We start from the raw sequence: 19223 nt of genomic DNA on the forward strand, positions 1-19223 counted from the left end.
GCACGTAAGCGTGGGCGCTCAACCAACGCCACCTACTGCGATTCACCGTTCTGCGAATTCAAGAACGCGCTAATGATTGCAGCTCACCTGGAACCTGCAGACCTAAATATTTAGACAAAAAAATGCAAGACGCTTTCGAGAAAATCAGTTTTTTAGAACGACTGAGACCGTTTTGTGCTTTATTTCCAAGTTTTCCCATTTCCCATTTAGTACGCGTGGACGTTGAATCACATCTCGCAGACGACGGTGGTTCTTCTCCATGGCTACAACCGCTGAAAGCACGTTCGTGATTGGCCACGGCCGTTGAAAACGCGATCCTGATTGGCTGAATCTTAATTTTACGTCACGTTGACGAGCGCGCAGGCTTTCTGTATCTAGGTGGCGTTGGCTCAACGCCACGACATTTGCGTACGCTGGTAAACCGAACATATTCCGTAGCAGACGACAGGAAAACACGCATGCACGGTGTCGCCAGCTAAGTGGGCAGAACGCCACTCCCGATAATCGGGTACAGTATGAATGTTCAACGAAACACGCGTCGGAATTTGTATCTCCTGGACAGCTTCTTGTTCTTTCTTCCGCCAGAATATTCCACGGGGATATCGCTCGTGTGGATACACGGTATTGGTCGGGACGACCAAGACCATCTCTGCAAGAAGCACGGAATACGCATATACCCACAGATCACACCTAGAAATTGTGCTATCTAATCTAGCAAATATAATTTCGAGTGATCGCACTGCACGAATTCTGTAAATGCAAGTTCACCAGCTCTACCCTTTCCCACCTTGACTAACTATTCTCGCGATGCTTCTTACAGACCAGTCCTGCTCTCAAGACGATGATTGCGCTGTCCACCCAAATACCTTCTGCAGCAAGGGCAAGGAATGCATTTGCCTGGCCAGATACAGCCGCACCTATCCGCCTTGCAACGAAGGTACGTATCGAGCAGCCATGCTCCCTGGAAGGCGCTTTAAAAATAACGTGTGCTCGCAGGGATTGAGCTAGGAGATAGCTGTTCGCGGCATGAGAACTGCGAAGTGAACGATAACAATTCGTACTGCCACCAATCTATCTGCCGCTGCAAGCCTTCGTTTCACAGGGAGATGCTAATGGACAATGCCACCCGCTGCAGACCAGGTAACGACACGTCAAGGTAGTCTTGCCAGCCTTAGCGTCGTAATCTCGCTCCGCCCTCGGGGACCCCTAAAGCCAAGGACGCTTCAAAGGGCCCCCCTCTCTTATTGCTTCAATCACGCAAGTGCGGAGCGAGAATACTGAGGAAAGGAAGCCCCCTGGAAGGCGCACTGGGCTCAAGGAATCCACGGCTAGGGATCCACGGCTGGGGATGGAGCGGGAATACCGAGGAAAGAGTGTGCATCTTCAAGGCGCATTGGGTTCTAAGGATCCACGGCCGGTGATGGAGCGGGGATACCGAGGAAAGCGTGGGCCCCTTGAAAGCGCACTAGGCTCTAGGGATCCCTGAAGGCGGAGCGATAATACGGCGGTTAGACTATGACGAAAGAAAGAGAGGACTCCGACTTAACGTAACAAATAACAACTTTAAGCAGACGTTTCGCGTGTCATACGACGGGCATCATCAGTGCAAGACTGAGCGGGAGAGCCCTTCCCGAACAATACTGTCATCTCCTTAAGTAGCGACTGGTTGTTGGCTCTCCCGCTCAGTCTTGCACTGATGATGCCCGTCGTATGACACGCGAAACGTCTGCTTAAAGTTGTTATTTGTTACGTTAAGTCGGAGTCCTCTCTTTCTTTCGTTATGTCATCTCCCGGCTTTTGGAGTATTTTCGCGGTTAGACTATGGGTGTTACATAAGCGTAACCTGGAGTGGGGATTGCTGAGAGGTCAACCTCTTCACGTACCAGCTAACGAATGTCAACTTCCCAACAGGACCCGAGTTCCAAGACTCATGTTACATCGCCGAGGACTGTGGAGGCCCGAATTTCACGTGCGCAGCAGGCAGGTGTCGCTGCCAAGCAGGATTCTACAAGGATTACGGCACATCGGAATGCAGACAGCGTAAGCGGCGTCGCCACACAATTACGACAAGCGACCCTGTTCAAGCGTTGGCAAACTGCATTTTTGCAGAGCGTTATCTGGGGCAAGACTGCGAGAAAGACATCGACTGTGCAAGTGTTGTCAACAATTCGTACTGCAGCCATGAACGTTGCGACTGCAAGAACGGCTATATCCGTACCAACCTGGATGGCATCGGGGAAGTTTGCGAAATCGGTATACGAAACACTTCTACCAATAAAATTTGCCCAGCATTTATTATTATTTTTTTATTACAGACAGGGGAGGAAGAGGAGCGCTCAAAATTCTGTTCGCTTTAATGCTTCCAGTCGTCATCTGCGCCTTTGTCTACTTGTACAGGTCAGTGCGCAAACCGTACACACAGAACCTTATAGTTCAGTCACACAGCTTGCAGTAGAACCTGCTCTGAACGATCTGCCAGTTTATTAACAGTGCGTTGCCCAACGCAAAATACGGTAAATGCCGACAGACACTGTCCATAAAGAGAATCGTCCATGTTATCGGATATTACAGAAAAACAAAATAATTTTACTCTGGAAGGGAAACAGTAAGTGTATTCGCGACCATATCGTTATAAGCGGGTTTTCAAAAGCTGCGTAACAGACGCCCAAGTTATGCTGTAAGGCACTGTTACATACTTTTCATGTTCAGCACCTGCGCTTCGTATATTTTGCAGAAACCGTAAAGTAGGTCAAGTCAACAAGAACCAAAGTGCTGAAGATGATCATGCAGTTTCACCACCACCTCCAGGTTTCGCACCGGGAATAGAAATAGGCATAAAAGGTGAGTACGAATCAACAAGCACGCTCACATACAATAACGCCAATGGCACGGCAAATGTAGAAATAAAAAGATATGGTTGCAGCTAGCGTACTAGCACTTATCGTCAACCGTTGCATTTAAGATGCGCACGAACGCACAAGAGCTATCATCGAGGAGGAAGATGCGCATCAAGCATACAAGATTCAGAAAGCAGGACCTCTTTTGTCATTCGACAAAAGCGAGGACGATGACGTCTTCTTCGCGCTGCCATGCACGTATTCAATTGAATATTATCGTGTAAGACTAGTGTTCAACTAAGTATGGTTGGACAAATGGACAATATGACAACTAAACAACGCCTGTCTCAAAGTGACGACGGGGAGGATTGGCCCAATAAGGATTCCGTGACGATATCGATGCCGATTGCCTGCGTTCACCACCGTGACGATGTGACCATTGATAATCGATGTAGACTTGCTGTCACTGGACAGCTGGAAACGGGTGTCAGCAAAAGTGGTTTTATACATGCATTTTTCTTGTGCTTACGCCCGTGCAAGTGATCCTCTTCGGCGATACTGCGTATATCGATAGGGTAGCGACACAGCATTTTGCACTGCTCTTCTGTCGTTCAGTATCGCTATAAACGGGATTCTGCAGCGGCGGATCGAATTCGACGTCTAAGGCTAAACAGCGCAAACTATTTTCCTTTCATGTTATAACGAACATTCACGTGATAATGTGAAACAAATCCGACAAAGGTAAAAAGGGAACAGTTCTGAGCCCATTTGCATTCATAGTCCTGAATTCTCCACTGTACTCTTGTTGAAGCGTTTCTTCCCAAGATTTGTGAATTTGAAATGTTTTGCGCGTGTATTATCAAGGAACATTTCATAGACTTAGCTGTACAAGAGTCAGTTTATGGTGACGCAGGTATTTCAGATTTGGTGTAACGTGGTCCTCTGTACGCAGCACCATCCGAAAGCACGCCACTGACACCGATGTCGTCCGACATTATTGGTGCCCCTGCGGACAGCGGTAGTCTTGCATCGGACAAGAGCAGACAGCTTCCTCAGTGTTCCACCACCATTGTGTGAGTCAACGCACTGCGCTCTCTTCCAGTTAAACCCGATTCCGCCCGATTGTTCCCTCCTGAATCAGTGTCGGACCAATTCGGGTTAAGCCCGATTTCTACCCGAATTCTAATAATGTACCACGTGCACGATTTAGTAGTAATCTGTGCACACGCGATAAAAATATGATCCGAGTTAAACAATAAACTATGCAAAGCACATTTAATGTTACATCATGTGCTCTTTGTGACTATAAATCGCGAGGAACGCATGTTTGACCAATATGTGCACCTCAAACTAGGGGCCGCTTGGTGGACAGAAAGAAAAAAGTAACCCGATAACCAACCGATTGTATCAATAGCGCCCGATTCCACCCCGCCCTGAATCCAGGAAAGGCATTTAACCCGAAAACGTCACCCTAACTATACTCTGTCGAGCATCGTTATAGCCAATTTACTTTCCCAACTCTGTTAAAGCGACACTACGGATTAATAGAAAAAAAAAAGTGAGAGAAAGTATTTATTTTATTTCATATTATAAATCAACCACGCCCAAAGAATCAGCACGCAAAATATGAACGTCGTCAGTGAACATTACGCGCTTCCATGAATTTTCGAAAGAACCAGCAAAACTTCGTTTCGGATTCTTCAAGACTAGATGACGTCAGAGCGAGCCCTGTCGTCAGTCTCCTAGCAACAGCACGTGTCTCCGCTCTCCCGTTGGAAGACTGCCACCAACTGTGGTGCATGAGGAGATGGAAATCGATTCACTTGGAGAAATGTTGCCATTCCCATGGGGAGATTCGGCGCCGATGACGTCACCACTTCTCGAAACTAGAAATCAATCTTATGATACTTCCGCCTCGCATAGAGAAACAATGCTTTGAGGGAACGCAGTGTGAAACATGGAGATAGCGATGACATGCTTGGTTTTTGTTTTTATCCATATTCTTTCTTCAAGCTCAATCCATTAAACCGCTCCTTGATAGTGTTAAACCATGTGTAGCAGCACCACACCATTGACATTTTTGGTCCGTCGCAAACATTGATGCCGGTTACATTTTCCTAATCTCACTAATGTTCATACCTGTTGTTACCCACTATGTATTATGTGCATTTTTTGTCTAATATTTAGTATCAATGCATTTTGATTATGTTACGTTTCAATGCGCACCAACCAGAAAGCCGCACAGGCTATTTTTGTGCACCATGGCAAAATTGTTATAATTGAAATTAGTATTATAAATTTGGTAGCATTCTGAAGACATGAGATTTAGTCCATGCTGGCACTTTACAAGGGTCGTGACATTTTTATGTTGAAGCCCAAGCGACACTGTTGTAAATACACACCTAAAAAAAATTTTAACTTCAGCAATCAAACGTGACAAACCAAGTGGTTTCATATTACATGTGTGTGTCTTGTATTCTGTTACGCGTCAGGTAATGAGTTTGTCCTGCCTTTCAGCCAAAACAAATACCTGACCGGCACACACGTTGTGGGAGAGAACGACAGAGACCAGAATAATCACTGGCGGACAAGGTAAGATTCCTCTCAAAGAATGTGACTGTCTCGAGAAGGGCTGCATAACACTCGACGATCCGTTTCATATCCGCCTGAAAGTGCATGCAGCACTTTCATCAAAAATACGCCTTCCACGATGACAATTAGTATATGAGACGATGCAAAATACGCCGCACAGCTTTCTCGATACGGCTGGAAACACTGGATATGTCAATGCAAGCCGCCATCATCATCATCATCATCAATGCAGCGGATCCAGCGGATGAACTCAAATTCATTCGGCTTGCTGCCGCCTTTCCTGCAGCAAGCCCATACATGTGCTAAAAATTCAGGAATTACCATGTGCACTCTGTGCCATAAATGTTTGCACATACTGACACACATCGACGCAAAAATCTTTAGAGGACACTGATCGTGCGATTTCAATGCTTGCAACAATTTCAGAGTGTGAAACCACGCTGAGAAGAGAGAGTTGAACAGACTTCCATTGTCAGCACATACCGCATCACCCATTGTGATGGATGTTGCAAGTGCCGCAAAGCCGTCGACATACTTTACCGGTCAACAACCCCGAGCTGCACTGCTACCAGACCACGCAGCACAAGAGGAGTATTGACATGGCACACTGTGAAAAAAAAAAAAAAAAAAAGAATATCTGTACATGCACCTTGTGCAATACCTTACTGGATAGCAAAACTTCCTGCTTAGTGCCTCAGGCTTGTGTTTGTGTGCATGCACTCCACTTCAACTAGAAGTGCATTCTCGTGTACATAGCGTTCCTCTGTGCTTACAGGCATTAATGCAGCACACATATTTTTCTCCCAAGTGTGCGTCTTCAGACATGACTCATTATTATCATCTGTCCTCCACTATGCGAAGAAACATGAATCAGCAGGTATTTGCTTTTTGTGTAGGACGACTTCACAATGTGGCTTTTGATATTGCAGTATTGTACAATTAGTGCAAGAAATGTGCTGCACCCAGTAGAACTTCAAAGGAGTAGATAGTTACGAAGCATTTATGCCCTACCTAGCGGCAAAGGTCACAGAGAGAGAGTCACATAGTAGACCTGGAGCTTCCAAATGTAACCATACGTTCAGCTTTAAACGTGTTCAGCAAAAAAAAGAGTCTGGATCAACAATGTTAACAAAGTGACCATAAGTATACCTGTGATCTCCATACCATTACTGAAACATACTCAAAACCAATAAACAGGCTCATCCTTGTTCTTTTTTTCACAAATACCACAATATTTCAGAGAGTGTCTTACAGTTTTCATAAACCTATGTAATAATATGAAGCCTACCCAATCACACTGCAAAAACAACTCTCATCCCCAGGCTCTAAGTTGTGTGGTGGCGCTCACGTACACATATGCAATCAAAATCGTGAGCAGACATAGAATATATGTAGAGATATATATATATTACTTTTTTCACGGTCGGTGAATGCCTATAGCTTTCGATTGTTTTTGTTACCAATGTTCATAGACATCATGTGAGATATATTTTTGAAGGACTGTTAGATATCGATCTCAGAAAGTCCACCGCGATGAGGCTTCAGCACGCGACAAATGTTAGTATTACATTGTGTAAATATGCTTACTCATGCCCTAGCTAGAAGGTCATGCTACATATTTTGTTCACGGTACAGTGGAGACCATTTATAGTCATCCTGCGTACAGTAATGCACTAGGTACTGTAAACTTTTTCTGGAGATCAGTCTCACCTGTACTGGATTTAATATATCTCTGTAGTGGATGCAGTAAACACTTTACTGCATAAAGTGTGGTTGCAAGTCTTGAGAGCGGACCTTATTACCCGAAGCTAATATAAGGCATCTATTCAGACTCAAGCATTTAAATTGAATGTAACAACATTACCGCGTCTTACCCAGTATTACGCCGACCTAACACCGACGCACACACACCACTGTCATAAGGTACCCTTACCCTTAACAGGGGAAGGTTCTGCATAACGACAGCACCAAAGCATAGTCAAGTGGTGTTGCTAACGTGCTTGTGGTGGGTTATCTTCAAGTTTGTCAATTCTATGTGTCTGATTTCGTGAATGTATCGTGTTTACTGGGCGGAGATTCCTCGTGGTAAAATAGCAGTAAATCCCCCCCCCCCCCCACCTCCCGAGACTTTTGTCAGTTTGACTATAAACGGCCCTCACTGCATCAGCTGTTTGGTTTCAAACCATGTAGTCCAGGCTGTTATTGCTTTCACCTGTAGAAGCACCTGAAGGTTGTTCATTACTGCCGTTTTGTCCTGATGCGGCATACTACGTACGATTCAGAAGCCGTGCTTACGAGAAATTATGACTGATCGCAAGATTTTGGGTCCACAATATTATGTGACATAGAAAGAGACAAATGAAGTGATGTTTTTCTATGGTACCTTACGAAAATGCAGTCATGTACATTGATTATACTGTTCAAAACTGAAAGTTTACAAATGAAAAGAAACAAAAAAAAAAAAAGTGTAGAAAAATAAAAACAGAAAAATGTGCAGTTGTAGCCTGCATTCATCACGGACAGACATGTGAGTATACTCGTCAAAAAACACCTAGACACCCATTAAAAATTTGAGCTTATGTTTTATTACAGCAGATAATGGTATGCAAGTGCACGCCTGGCAGCAGAGAATGCACAAGTGAAATTCTGCACAAAAGTTGATTAGCACACGTCAAGTCCTGTCGTCACCACATTGTATTTGGCTACTGATGAGCGCAGTACAAGAACTCACATCATAGTTCATAGTGCCAATACAAGTACCATGCAATACACAGTGGGCAAAAAGGACATAAAGAAATAATATAACAGGTTGTGCGCACAGATTGCTCGTGCTATATCCTGTTATGTTATTAGACAGGATGTTTTTAATCGGAAACAGATTTTTTGTAAAAAGGAAAGCTACTATGATGGCTAGATGGCTAATTACCTAATATTAATTAGCTGTCGAACTAGGGACTTTTCAGGCAAAATTGAGGTAGGAAACAGAGTGGGAGACAATCCTCATTAAAAGCCATTCTACCATGCTTTGCCCTACTAAGCTTTGCAAAAAAAAAGTTGAAATATTCATTGCCCAATTGGGGGGGGGGGGGGGGGGGGGGCGTTCCTCCTTCCACGCTCTGGAGCGAAGGAGATGATTAGAGTAGGTTCTGATCTGCTAGCCCGATCAGCAGATCGCTTTAGGGCACAGATAAGCCCCTGAAGGAGAAGGTGAGGATCAGAGCGGGTTTGGCTCATTTGCATAGCAAAATCTGGTGATAGATATTTGAACTTACGTTCTCCCTCCAGGATTAAAAAAAAAGAATAGAATAGCTTTCAATGAGGACTGCCTCTCATTTTGCTATCTCACTTCTGCCCAAAAGCTGTAATTGTACAGGAAATTTATGAATTTTAGGCAATTAGTCACCTAGTAGTTATTCTCTTTTAGAGGATGTCTGCCTAGCCGTATAACTCAACTGCAAAAGTGACATCCGAACCGCTCTTGTAGCTTTTGAAAGTCTGTTGCGGACCAAAAAAGCACCCTGTATAGTTGCATTAAGTTATAGTATGATTAAATATATATTAGATGACTATTTTATACTGCTATATTAAACAACTGATAGGTGAGCTGTTCAGCAATGTTCGCGACTTGAAGAAAAATCTGACAACGTAAAAAAAAAAGTGTTGGCTGGTTATAGTTTCATGCTGCTCAGCTCCTACCGCAACAAACTGCACACAAAAAGAACCAGCAGACGAAACCTTGAGCCCCTTGGAATTAAGAATGGGACCAAGAAAACACACAATAAGATACAGATGTAGACTAACCAGTGTAAATATTCAGAGAGCCACAAACGATTGGTCACAAAACATAGTTACCTCGAATCAGAACATCACTGTTACGTATGGAGCAGTATGTCAGTACCCAAAGACACGCACAACTTGTTATACTGTACTCAGCACACCAAACGCCTACACCAGATGGCAAGCGAGGCAAGGTTATCAAACCACATTAAACAAATCCCTGCTCTTAACAGTAATAGGAAATGTGGCGTCGTAAAAACAGTAGACTTGGGTGGTACATTGAGAGCCCTACAACATGATCCAACACTGGTGTGGGAACAACTGGGATCCAACACAACGGGGCCTAGTTCCACTTTGGGGTATTAGTTTCCACTTTACGTCTGATTACTCGTTAATGGGTCGACGAAAAGCCCCGAGCCTACCGGAAGTTAAGACGTACAGAAGAGAGTGGCAAGGCTCTCTACATTTTACAGTGAACCCTCGTTAATATGACCCCCCGATAATCTGACATACGCGCTTTACGACCATACTCCTGGGGAACAATGCAGTGAAACCTCTGCAAATCCCTCCCGTTAATATGACAATTCCGCGTTATGACCATAATTTTCGGGAACGACCATGGTCATAATAACGAGGGTTCACTGTATCTGGCTTCCCGCTCAAGATATTCTAATGACGGGTGTCCCAAGTTCGCATGCACCATTTCATTACCTACACTGTTTCTGCATACCGGCTCTCATTAAAAAGGCATAGTGCTGTGTAAGTGATCACTTAATCATTTTAGCTACCTGTACAAACCTCACGCCACCAGCGAATGAACGATACACTGTGCCTCTATAAGAAAGCTTCCATTCCATTCCACGATTCCATGCTCACGATTCTATAAGAACGATACACTGTGCCATAAGAAAGCTTCCATGCCAAAAAGATTCCTTGCTTTGGGTCCTTCGACTTTAGTACAGTAGAACCCCTTTGTAGTAAACTCTCTGGGACCATGATGAAATTTTACTAGATCAGGTGTGCCATTGAATGTATGGGATTCTATCGGGACCGAGGTTCTCGTTTACTATAAGCAGAGTTTTATTACAAGAGGAGTTACTAGAAAGAGGTTCTACTGTATAAATTGTTAAGAAGTCCTGCGTGTGCCGAGGCATAGGTTGGATTGCACAAGCACATATTGACAAATACTTGAGGGCAGCTAAGAGTAGAAAAACTTGGACAGCATGGGTAAAAAATGAAATGGAACATGGGTGTGCTATTGGAAATTGGAATGGAAATGCTACTGAATCGCAGTAACCGGGTCAAATTCTGGAAACAATGTCTACATGCGTATATTACATACCATTTCCTCGGTATGTAACTCACTTGCCAGTGTTTCAGGATGCGAAACCCAGTGACTATGACGTAGAGCTTGGTGTAAGTAAAAGTTTTATAGTAGTGCAGTTTTTACAACAAGCACTTTACTGCTCCTAAAGCTAACACATAAAATTTTAAACAAAACAGAGTGGGAAAGCAATCAGGTATCTAGAATGTGTGCTACCGTAAACATTGTACAAGATTAGAAAATTTCTAGTCTACTTCTGTGTGCACAAAGCATTTGAAGCTGGATTGTAACAGGTATAATAGAAGTAAGTAAAAGTGGGCAGAGGTGTGGATTTGTTCCTCTTAACAAGCTATAAGTGTGTCAAAAAGGCAGCATTTGCAGTAAAAAATGTAAGTCGCATTTTTGGAGACGCTAATAGCGTATGCAGGTGGTGAAAACCTAACAAACCTGTTAGTCGGTTCCATTACTAGTAGTAAATACCACCATTACGCTTCACTGTTTTATACTTGTGTACTTAAGCAGGAAGGCTGAAAGCATAGCAGTTAATAAGACATATAAAGAGGGGAGAAGCCTCATCTGCTCCAACATTTGTCTGCTCTCCTGTTTTACATCTGCAATATATCTGCATTTGTTAAGAACCTTCATGAAAAGGTCCACTTGAAATTCAGCGCCAACGCAAATCTTTGAAGAGAGGTGTCACGTTGGACTAAAATGCATACCTGGGGACAGAGAATCAGACCAAATCACCATCAGTTTAGCTCAATTCTTTGTATTTAAATTGCAATTAATGATGTTATATGTACAGATAGCACACACTATCTATCTTGGTCAGTAAGTTTCGGAACTGTTTCACCAATTTCAATCGGGAGCACTTCTGATTTGGCTCACATTCAACATGATTTTCCATCTGAGAACAGTAGGTGTTTCGTAGTGAGTCTGCAGATGCAATGAGCATCCTTTTGGATACTAACTACATGCGCTAAATGCAAGGCATATGGACATTTTATAATAGTTCGACACAAGATCATAATGTTCCTCTGGAATAATGTAAAACATGCTACATTTCAGGATACTAGAGATGACAGTATGGAGTGGAATCACAATAGCGTAACAGTATTTGCTACAGAGCAACATACTTCCAACAAAGAAGCTTGACTTCACTTTGGAAAAGAAGTCACAGAATATTCCCAGAATAGAATATTATTCCCAGATTTTCTGCAAAAATATGAGACATCTTGGAGCAGGAAAAGCAATGTGACATAACTTATCCTACAAGGGACAAGTTTCCTGGCTTCCTTCCAGTTTGCATCTACTCAAAAACTCTCCACAGTGGTATTCGAAAATATGGTTGTACAGACGTCAACCTTAGCAGAGCCACACGATACATACTGTATGTCCCGCATTGCTCAGCATGACTACAGTGATGAGGAAGACTTCTATGCAACAAATACTTGAATGTTGGAAAACGAGAAAAATTCCCCGATTCAGGAACTGCGAGAGGAAGATGTCAGTAACCCTGTATTCACATGGGCGACATTCCCCCAGAATACTCAGAAGATGCAAAAGCGACATAGATATCTCCTGCCACGTCATGTCTTTTTGTGCACCGCTAACCGCAGGGAATATCCTGATATTCCGTAGCAAACGACAGGAACACACTGAGACCGTGTCGTCTGCGAAGTATGCCACTCCCGATATTCTGGCACCGTGCGAATGCTCAACATGACACACAGCAAAATTTCTGCCCTGTGAGCATTTTCTTTCTCCCACAGGAATATTCTGTAGGGAATGTCGCTCATATGAATACATCGTTAAATTTGGTTTGTAGAGCACAAGGCAGCCTGACATTGACACTGAAATGCCTTTTCTACAGTTGATTGTAGTGTTAGAGGAAACTACCGTATGTGACATAGCAAATCCTAAGTGTAAACATGGTATTCAGAAGTTCGCGAATGCTTGCAAATGAGTAATACAAGGTTTAAAGCATGAAGAAATGATTAAATTGGGCGACAATGAAAGACGTCTGTATGCACCCATTTACAGCTTCTCTAATCTTGCTGGAGAGAATTTAACGACCAAATAAAACAAATGCACCCACCCAGCAAAGTTACTTGAGTCAGAAGATAAGTTCTTTGACATTTGATAGGCATAAACGTCATGCCCATTTGAGGTTCCCTAATACAGTGCTGACCATTTATGCTGAACCTCACAGGAGTTGTGCTAACTAGATGCGATCTCGAAGCATGAGAGTAACTAGAGGATCCATACCATATGAATACATGCAGCATAGTAATTCGATACAGGCCCTGGTATTCCAGCATAAAGAAAGAAACAAGGAAAAAGTATACTGCATTATGACACATATTAGCGTGAGACTACTACACATGGTCTACACAGCATAATGTTTTGGGCTGCCCGACTTTACCAGCCGAGATGAACTGTCAGCATCAAAGAGACTGAGGACACAGCTGAGAAATACGGAACATGTAGATGCTGCGTATTGTATGGCACGCTGAATAACTGAATTTGTACATCTGTGGCAATAGGCACACCCAAAGAAACACATGGCACACATTTCTGGAATACAGCTATGGTACCTCGCGACCAAGGGACAAAAACGCACGTTGGTGCTTGCAAACAACGTTCTGATGATGACAGAGAAATTCATACACAACTTACCGCACTTGGTGTAATGTACAAAGTTACCCTTTGAACTGCTTTGCATCAGAGTTGCAACTTTTATCGTCTGGTACAGAGATGACATGACTGGCCGGAGGTAGAGCTGGCAGTGACCGCACTACTTCATCATAGCTCGGTGGGGCATCCTGACGATAAAGAGAGTGGTGGTTTTATTTTTCGTTCTTGAAACCAGTTTTTATCCCCAAAATATGCATCACTGTCACTTAGGGAAAAACCTGAAAAAATCCCAGGAAACAAACTTGCCAAAGTGCCATTTGAGCCACTGATGACATTTCTTAGGTTTATGGATCAGAAACCCCTACACAAGTCAAAATTCACTAATAACACGAAGCCAGTCTTAAATGCAGCTCCCAGGCTTTGCTAATGACCAATCCAGCCTCTTACCCTCCTTCCTCCTCCTCCCCTTCCTCCCACAAGTCTCCAGTTCACCCAAAACCCAGAAAATAACTAATCTGTCCACAAAAAGAAAGAACCACATATATTCCGCTGCCTAATCTGAAGGAAACCAACAGGCAGAAATGGGCAAAGTGTAGAACTCGCGAGTGAATGAGATCAGTATTTACAGAGATTGAAACATTCAAATACAGTCAAACTCCTTTATAGCGAACACCTTTTTAACGAAAATACCATTACAGCAAATTTTTTTGCGGTCCCGCTGGAGCCCTATAGGTCCTATAATACCGTAAACATCCTTTTTAACGAAAATACCTTTACTGCGAATTTTTTTTGCTGTCCCCAGAGTTTCGTTCTAAAGGAGTTTGACTGTAATTTATTTTTCGAAAAAACAAGCTTTCGGAAGGTCAGATTCCGTCCCAAGGCTTGTTTTTTTTTTAAGAAAAATAAATTATTTGAATGTTTCGACCTCTTTAAACACCTATCTCGCTTATTCTGAAAACACCTTTTGTTGGACCGATTCTGGTGGGAAGCCGAAGTAGAAACTTGCGAACGCCAAAACCCGCGAAAGTCCAGGGGCAACCAACCAAAGTGTCAAACCTCACGTCAAAACTTTCGACCCTTACTCACATCTGGCTCTGCTTGGTATGGTGGAGGAGGCGAAACGTCACCTTGTGGCAGAACGACCTCCACAGAATGCGGAGGAGCAACTGCAGTCATGGTAGTCGGCCTCGCCGCTGGTGGGGAGACCGGACCCTGCGACTGCGCTGCGTATCAACGGGTGTTGGCGTTAGGTGAGGCTCGGTTAATCGTCGAGCGAGGCTGAGAGCTTACAATGCGCGGTCGTGGCACTGCTGCGTGTGGGTGCGCTGCGGAAGGTGACCCCTCTCCAGAGTGGCACGATACGCCTGTTGTGCAAGCGGCTCGCCTCTCGCATGCTTCTGTGGGCAGGCGGAGATTTGGCCTTCCGTCTGAAGTTCACGGAGCGGAGAAAGTGTTCAAATGAAGAGAAAAACAAGGAGAGAACTAGCTGCAATATTGTGTGTGTCTTGTCCAAGACCTACTAGATTATAACGACCATGTCACCGGCACCCATTCCCAGCGCCGCGTTTGGAAGCTAACGGTAGCGCTACTCATCGGCCCAGTTATTGCTTCCTCAATTTCTGCAATACTTTGTACTTCAGTTTACCATAGTAATGAAAGATGAAAGTCACTGAAAAGGTTAGCCAGCTGTAGGAGTCGAACCCACATCTTCTGGGTTGCCAGTCCAGGGCTCTACCAATTGAGCTAAGCTAAACATTGGTAGAGCCCTGGATCGGCAATCCAGAAGATGTGGGTTCGACTCCTACAGCTAGCTAACCTTTTCAGTGACTTTCATCTTTCATCGTTAATTTCTTAGGCAAATTGAGGCTTTGTATGTATTTGTCCCTTCTATGTTGTTCCAGCCTCAGAACATCAGTTCTCTCATGTTACCTTAGTATTTTTGTACTGCTTGCGACACACTTGTCTGATATCTCTAGCCCCCGTAAAAGCGGGCTACCGAACCAAGTTGCTGTGCTACCGTCGCCTTTGCGTCACTTCCGTTCCCCTGGTGGCGGCGGGGCTGCGCAGCGCCACCAGATGGGAGAGATGGCTATCTGACAACCGTGCGTTGTCTGCTAGCGCTGAAATCCCATTCCACTCAGCATTCAGAGGAAAGTGCTGCCCCGTTGACACATTTGGAGCTAGCAGACGATGTGCGGTTATTGGATCGCCATCTCTCCCGTCTGATGGCGCTGCGCAGCCCCGCCGCCACCAGGGGAACGGAGGTGACGCAAAGGCGACGGTAGCACGGCAACTTGGTTCGGTAACCCGCTTTTACGGGGGCTGGAGATATCAGACAGGTGTGTCGCAAGCAGTACAAGCAGTGGATGCCCCACGGGAGATGTTTCTTTCTAAAGTTGATTATCATCATTCTAGGTACTTTGCACTTTCATAGGAGCAGTTGCTGTCATCTGCTACGGTAGTCGTACGTCCGCTTCTGCGTGTTCAAAATTCAAACTTCCATTGTCTAGTCATGATGTATATCTCGTGGGCCGATGAGTAGCGCCCCTAGTGGATCGTGTGAACGAGCTCCTCATAGGGGTTGACGATTATGACATGGTCGCTATAATCTAGCAGGTCGTGGTCTTGTCTAGTGCCCTTTTAATTAATTAATGTAGCATAAAAACCTTTAATGCTGTGACCCCAATTATTCGCAAATCGGCCACAAAGCTCATATTTGTGGCCGCTTAGTTTCGCAAATCTAACTCAAATAACTTAAATACTGACGCAAATAACTTAAATGCTGGCACCAATTTTTGCAAGAACTAATGCATTTAAATATAGTTTCTTTCCTCGAACGATAGAAGATTGGAATTCATTGCCCGGAAGTGTTTTCGAGTCAGGTAATTTTATAAGTAACGTGGAGCAATTTTATTTTTGTTCTCAATAGAATGCCTTGTGGTGTTGATTTAATAGATATAGTGTATGATCGTGTTTTGATGGGTCAATTTACTGAGATCTGTTTTGTTGTCCATTGTTGAATATGTGTCAAACATGTATGCCACTCCTGTTTGGGCCACATATTGGCTTACAGTATTAATAAATAAAAAAAAAAAAAATTCTGGATGCTACAATTTGTGGGATGATCGACTTACTTAGCGATAAGCCCAAGGTTGTTGGCTTAACAACACAAGCGTGTGCTGTAAGCAGAAACAACTGGGCCGGTTGGTACATATCCTTTGCAGGCGACAGAACGAACATACGGACTAATACCCTATTGCGATTATTCGTTTTCTTTAGTAGTATTAGTCCGTATGTTCGTTCCGTCGCCTGCAAACGTTGTGCTGTAAAGCAGTTCAAACCCTTTCCAGTGACAACCTGTACAACAAGTTGTGAAAGCTTTTTTTTTTTTGCAGGTATCAAATCTTGCTAAAAACTTTCAGCGCCCTTAATATTTGCACATTGCTCAGTTCACGAAAATTAGGCGCTCGCGAACATTAAGTGTTTTACGTATGCATTTGACAAGAATTGTCTGTAAGCAAATCAAGATACTGTCATTGCAATAAAAGGCAATGACATAGTACACTGTTCAGATTCTCGAAACAAATTAGCATACATTCCCATTGCATCTCCTGGTATATTTCAATGATTTTGTTGATTTATTTACTTAAAAAAAGCTGCAGGTTTTTAAGCATTATGGTAAGCCACCCTTACTCTTATGGGACTCTTATGGTAAGCCAAGCTTACTCTGGTAGGCCACAAATATTATAATCAATTATTTAGCAGTTGTCAGAAATAAAGGACTTACTGGTATCCAAAATAGGCCAGCATGATACATATAACTAGGAGTGGAACGGGAGACACCTTCAGGAATGTCACTGTGGTTCTACCTTCGAAGAAGAACGGATCTGCAAGCAAAAATTTGCACAGACTCACTACTACAAATTCTTTCACATAGTGCCGTCCGCATGTCTCGTTAGACGACATCGCACAGCCTTACCTTGTATACATCGCCAACGTGAAAACAAAAGCTCCGCTTTGTAACCTGGGAGTCTGCACTCGCAGGTACCCCACGGAGTGCACACGAAGGAGTGCGAACCACACGGCCTTTCTGCATCGCACAGTGGTCTGGCTATTCTGCCTGGGGTTGTAACACCATGGGTTATGTTTAGCATAAAACTGCACTAAGGATCGCCTAATAAAATATTGTCCTTGTAAACATAACTTCCTTTGCATGCTCAGAAACAGTGGCGTAGCCACAGGGGGGCTGGGGGGGTGAGCGCATTCGGAATGCGCTGGCTCCGTTATTCTTCGACTCGTTTCTCGGAACGTGGTTACCGTATAAATTAAAGTTTGTACTTTCTGAACACTTCTCACAAAACTAAGGTGGTCTACCAAATTTCGTTGTCATTAGACATGCATACGATTTTTAACGAATTTTCGAATGTGCCCGAAGATCTTGCCGCACCCCGTATATGAACTTTTGAAACTACTTCCAATCTCGTGACACCGCCTCATTGGTCATACCAGGCTAATGTAATCATATTGTGCACGTCCAAATCAATTTGTTTGTTCATCCGCATTTTGCAGTGTGCACAAGTTGCTGTGTGTTGTCGTACCCAGGATCAGAGGAGGGGGAGACTTTTCGTATCGAGCCCCCCCTACCTTGGAAGTCTGGCTACGCCACTGCACATGCATCAGGAAAACTCAACTTTCTTGTGTTAACGAGAGGATAGAGAGGTAGCAAGCGAGCTGGTGGTATAGATTCATAACTTAAAAGCCCGAGACTAGGGGACAAAAAATGACAACACAGCCAAGGTCTTGTCTGTGTTGTCGTTTTTTGTTCCCTAGTCTCTGGTTTTTAAGTTATGTTTGCTTGTGTTGGTTTGTGAAACTTGTGTAAGAAAAATTTGATGACATGTGAAATGTAAAAGACGAAGGTCGGAACACCACCTGGAAAGCAACGAAGTCCAATGGCAGTTGGCGACTCGTGAGTTCCCGGTTTACAGCGGCAGAAACCACCAAGGCATCGCGAAAGATGGTCAACTTCGGAGCATTCATCCGAAGATTCGCAAGTGTCGTTTAAGGCTCGTCCTAAAATCGCAATCCCGCGAATATTAATGTCTTTGCAGCACGCACATATAAACAACGGAGCGCGCATACGCGTGTGCAGACACAGGACGCGAACATGTAATTCCTATATGCAGTCAAGCTCTGAGACACTCACCTGAATTACATTTCACTACGCCGCTGTCTATGTCCCTGTGTGTACCGTTGGCACAAACGCAGCTATTGTCGCTGCAGAACGCGTTCTCGTCAAACCTTGCGCAGTCTTCGTAGTATACGCATTCGATGGCATTTCCTAGAGAACAAAATAGTCACTGAACGAAATTTCATTTACTCGAGGACATTACCGAGAGCAGCGACCATAGCCTTCACAAGACACCAGCACAATAGAAGAGAGCTCGATATTGCTATCTAGCTATTCATGCAAGCTGACAGTGACACTGCTACGAGGAGCCTGAGCATAGCCTGAGTCGTGCACTGAATCATCCTGTGAAAACACAGCTGATGCATTAGGACTAGATGTCAATACCCGCCCACGCTACGGTTGACACGCAAGGAACACGGCAATAAAGGTTTGGTAGGCGAACAAAAACCGATCGGAAGCTCACCATAAGCGGAAAATACGGATGTAGGAAGGCACATTAATGTTATCTTGAGATATAATTTGTACATTTACTTCGGCTGGCGATAAACATGGCTGCCGTGACCACGTGACTGACGCGACTTCAAAATATGGACGCTGTCGGCCTGGCAGAGGCAACCGATCTGTCAAAAGGACCTGCGGTGTTCCCTATCCTCTATGAGGGGACTGCTGAGAAAACTGAATTTTCAATTTCACACCAACACAGAAAATCACAATGCAGATTTGAAGATGTAAACGGCGCACAGACTAATAATCCTGTAAGTGCGCCGCCCCACAAGCACTAGACCACTGCAGTAAAGCTAAAGCCTTGAACAGTCCTGGATATATCGAGTTACTTTATATGTACGACGAAAGATGAAAGTCACAG

General features: G+C 44.0%; 2 protein-coding genes across 6 annotated transcripts in view; one reads left to right on the plus strand and one right to left on the minus strand.

Annotated features, from left to right (window-relative positions):
- LOC135375219 (tenascin-like) overlaps positions 1-7921 on the plus strand; it is a 51854-nt gene extending 43933 nt beyond the window's left edge. Inside the window, exons 2-11 of one of the 2 annotated variants that reach the window (XM_064607940.1) lie at positions 821-937; positions 997-1140; positions 1912-2040; positions 2110-2253; positions 2316-2397; positions 2735-2841; positions 2963-3091; positions 3790-3910; positions 5355-5429; positions 5856-7921. In XM_064607940.1, the coding sequence (XP_064464010.1) occupies positions 821-937; positions 997-1140; positions 1912-2040; positions 2110-2253; positions 2316-2397; positions 2735-2841; positions 2963-3091; positions 3790-3910; positions 5355-5429; positions 5856-5862 (1055 nt within the window). In that variant the 3' untranslated portion in view covers positions 5863-7921. The remainder of the gene's footprint in view (positions 1-820; positions 938-996; positions 1141-1911; positions 2041-2109; positions 2254-2315; positions 2398-2734; positions 2842-2962; positions 3092-3789; positions 3911-5354; positions 5430-5855) is intronic. The other variant, XM_064607941.1, reaches the window with a different exon arrangement.
- A 70-nt stretch (positions 7922-7991) lies between these two features.
- Positions 7992-18960, minus strand: LOC135375220 (uncharacterized). Of its 4 annotated transcripts, XM_064607943.1 has the most exons (9): positions 18822-18959; positions 18374-18508; positions 18100-18240; positions 17147-17287; positions 16955-17054; positions 14458-14594; positions 14254-14390; positions 13210-13355; positions 7992-11249 (listed from the first exon to the last, which is right to left on the minus strand). In XM_064607943.1, exons 1-8 carry the CDS (start codon positions 18883-18885, stop codon positions 13233-13235), a joined length of 978 nt encoding a protein of 325 aa, XP_064464013.1. In that variant the 5' UTR covers positions 18886-18959; the 3' UTR covers positions 7992-11249; positions 13210-13232. The 4 variants fall into 4 exon arrangements, with proteins under 4 accessions (XP_064464013.1, XP_064464012.1, XP_064464014.1 ...); XM_064607942.1 differs by having other exon boundaries at positions 7992-13355; XM_064607944.1 differs by lacking the exon at positions 18822-18959 and adding an exon at positions 18561-18737 and having other exon boundaries at positions 7992-13355.
- Between the last annotated feature and the right edge of the window lie 263 nt (positions 18961-19223).

Source organism: Ornithodoros turicata, unplaced genomic scaffold (genome assembly GCF_037126465.1).
Source record: "Ornithodoros turicata isolate Travis unplaced genomic scaffold, ASM3712646v1 ctg00000843.1, whole genome shotgun sequence".
NCBI lineage: Eukaryota > Metazoa > Arthropoda > Arachnida > Ixodida > Argasidae > Ornithodoros > Ornithodoros turicata.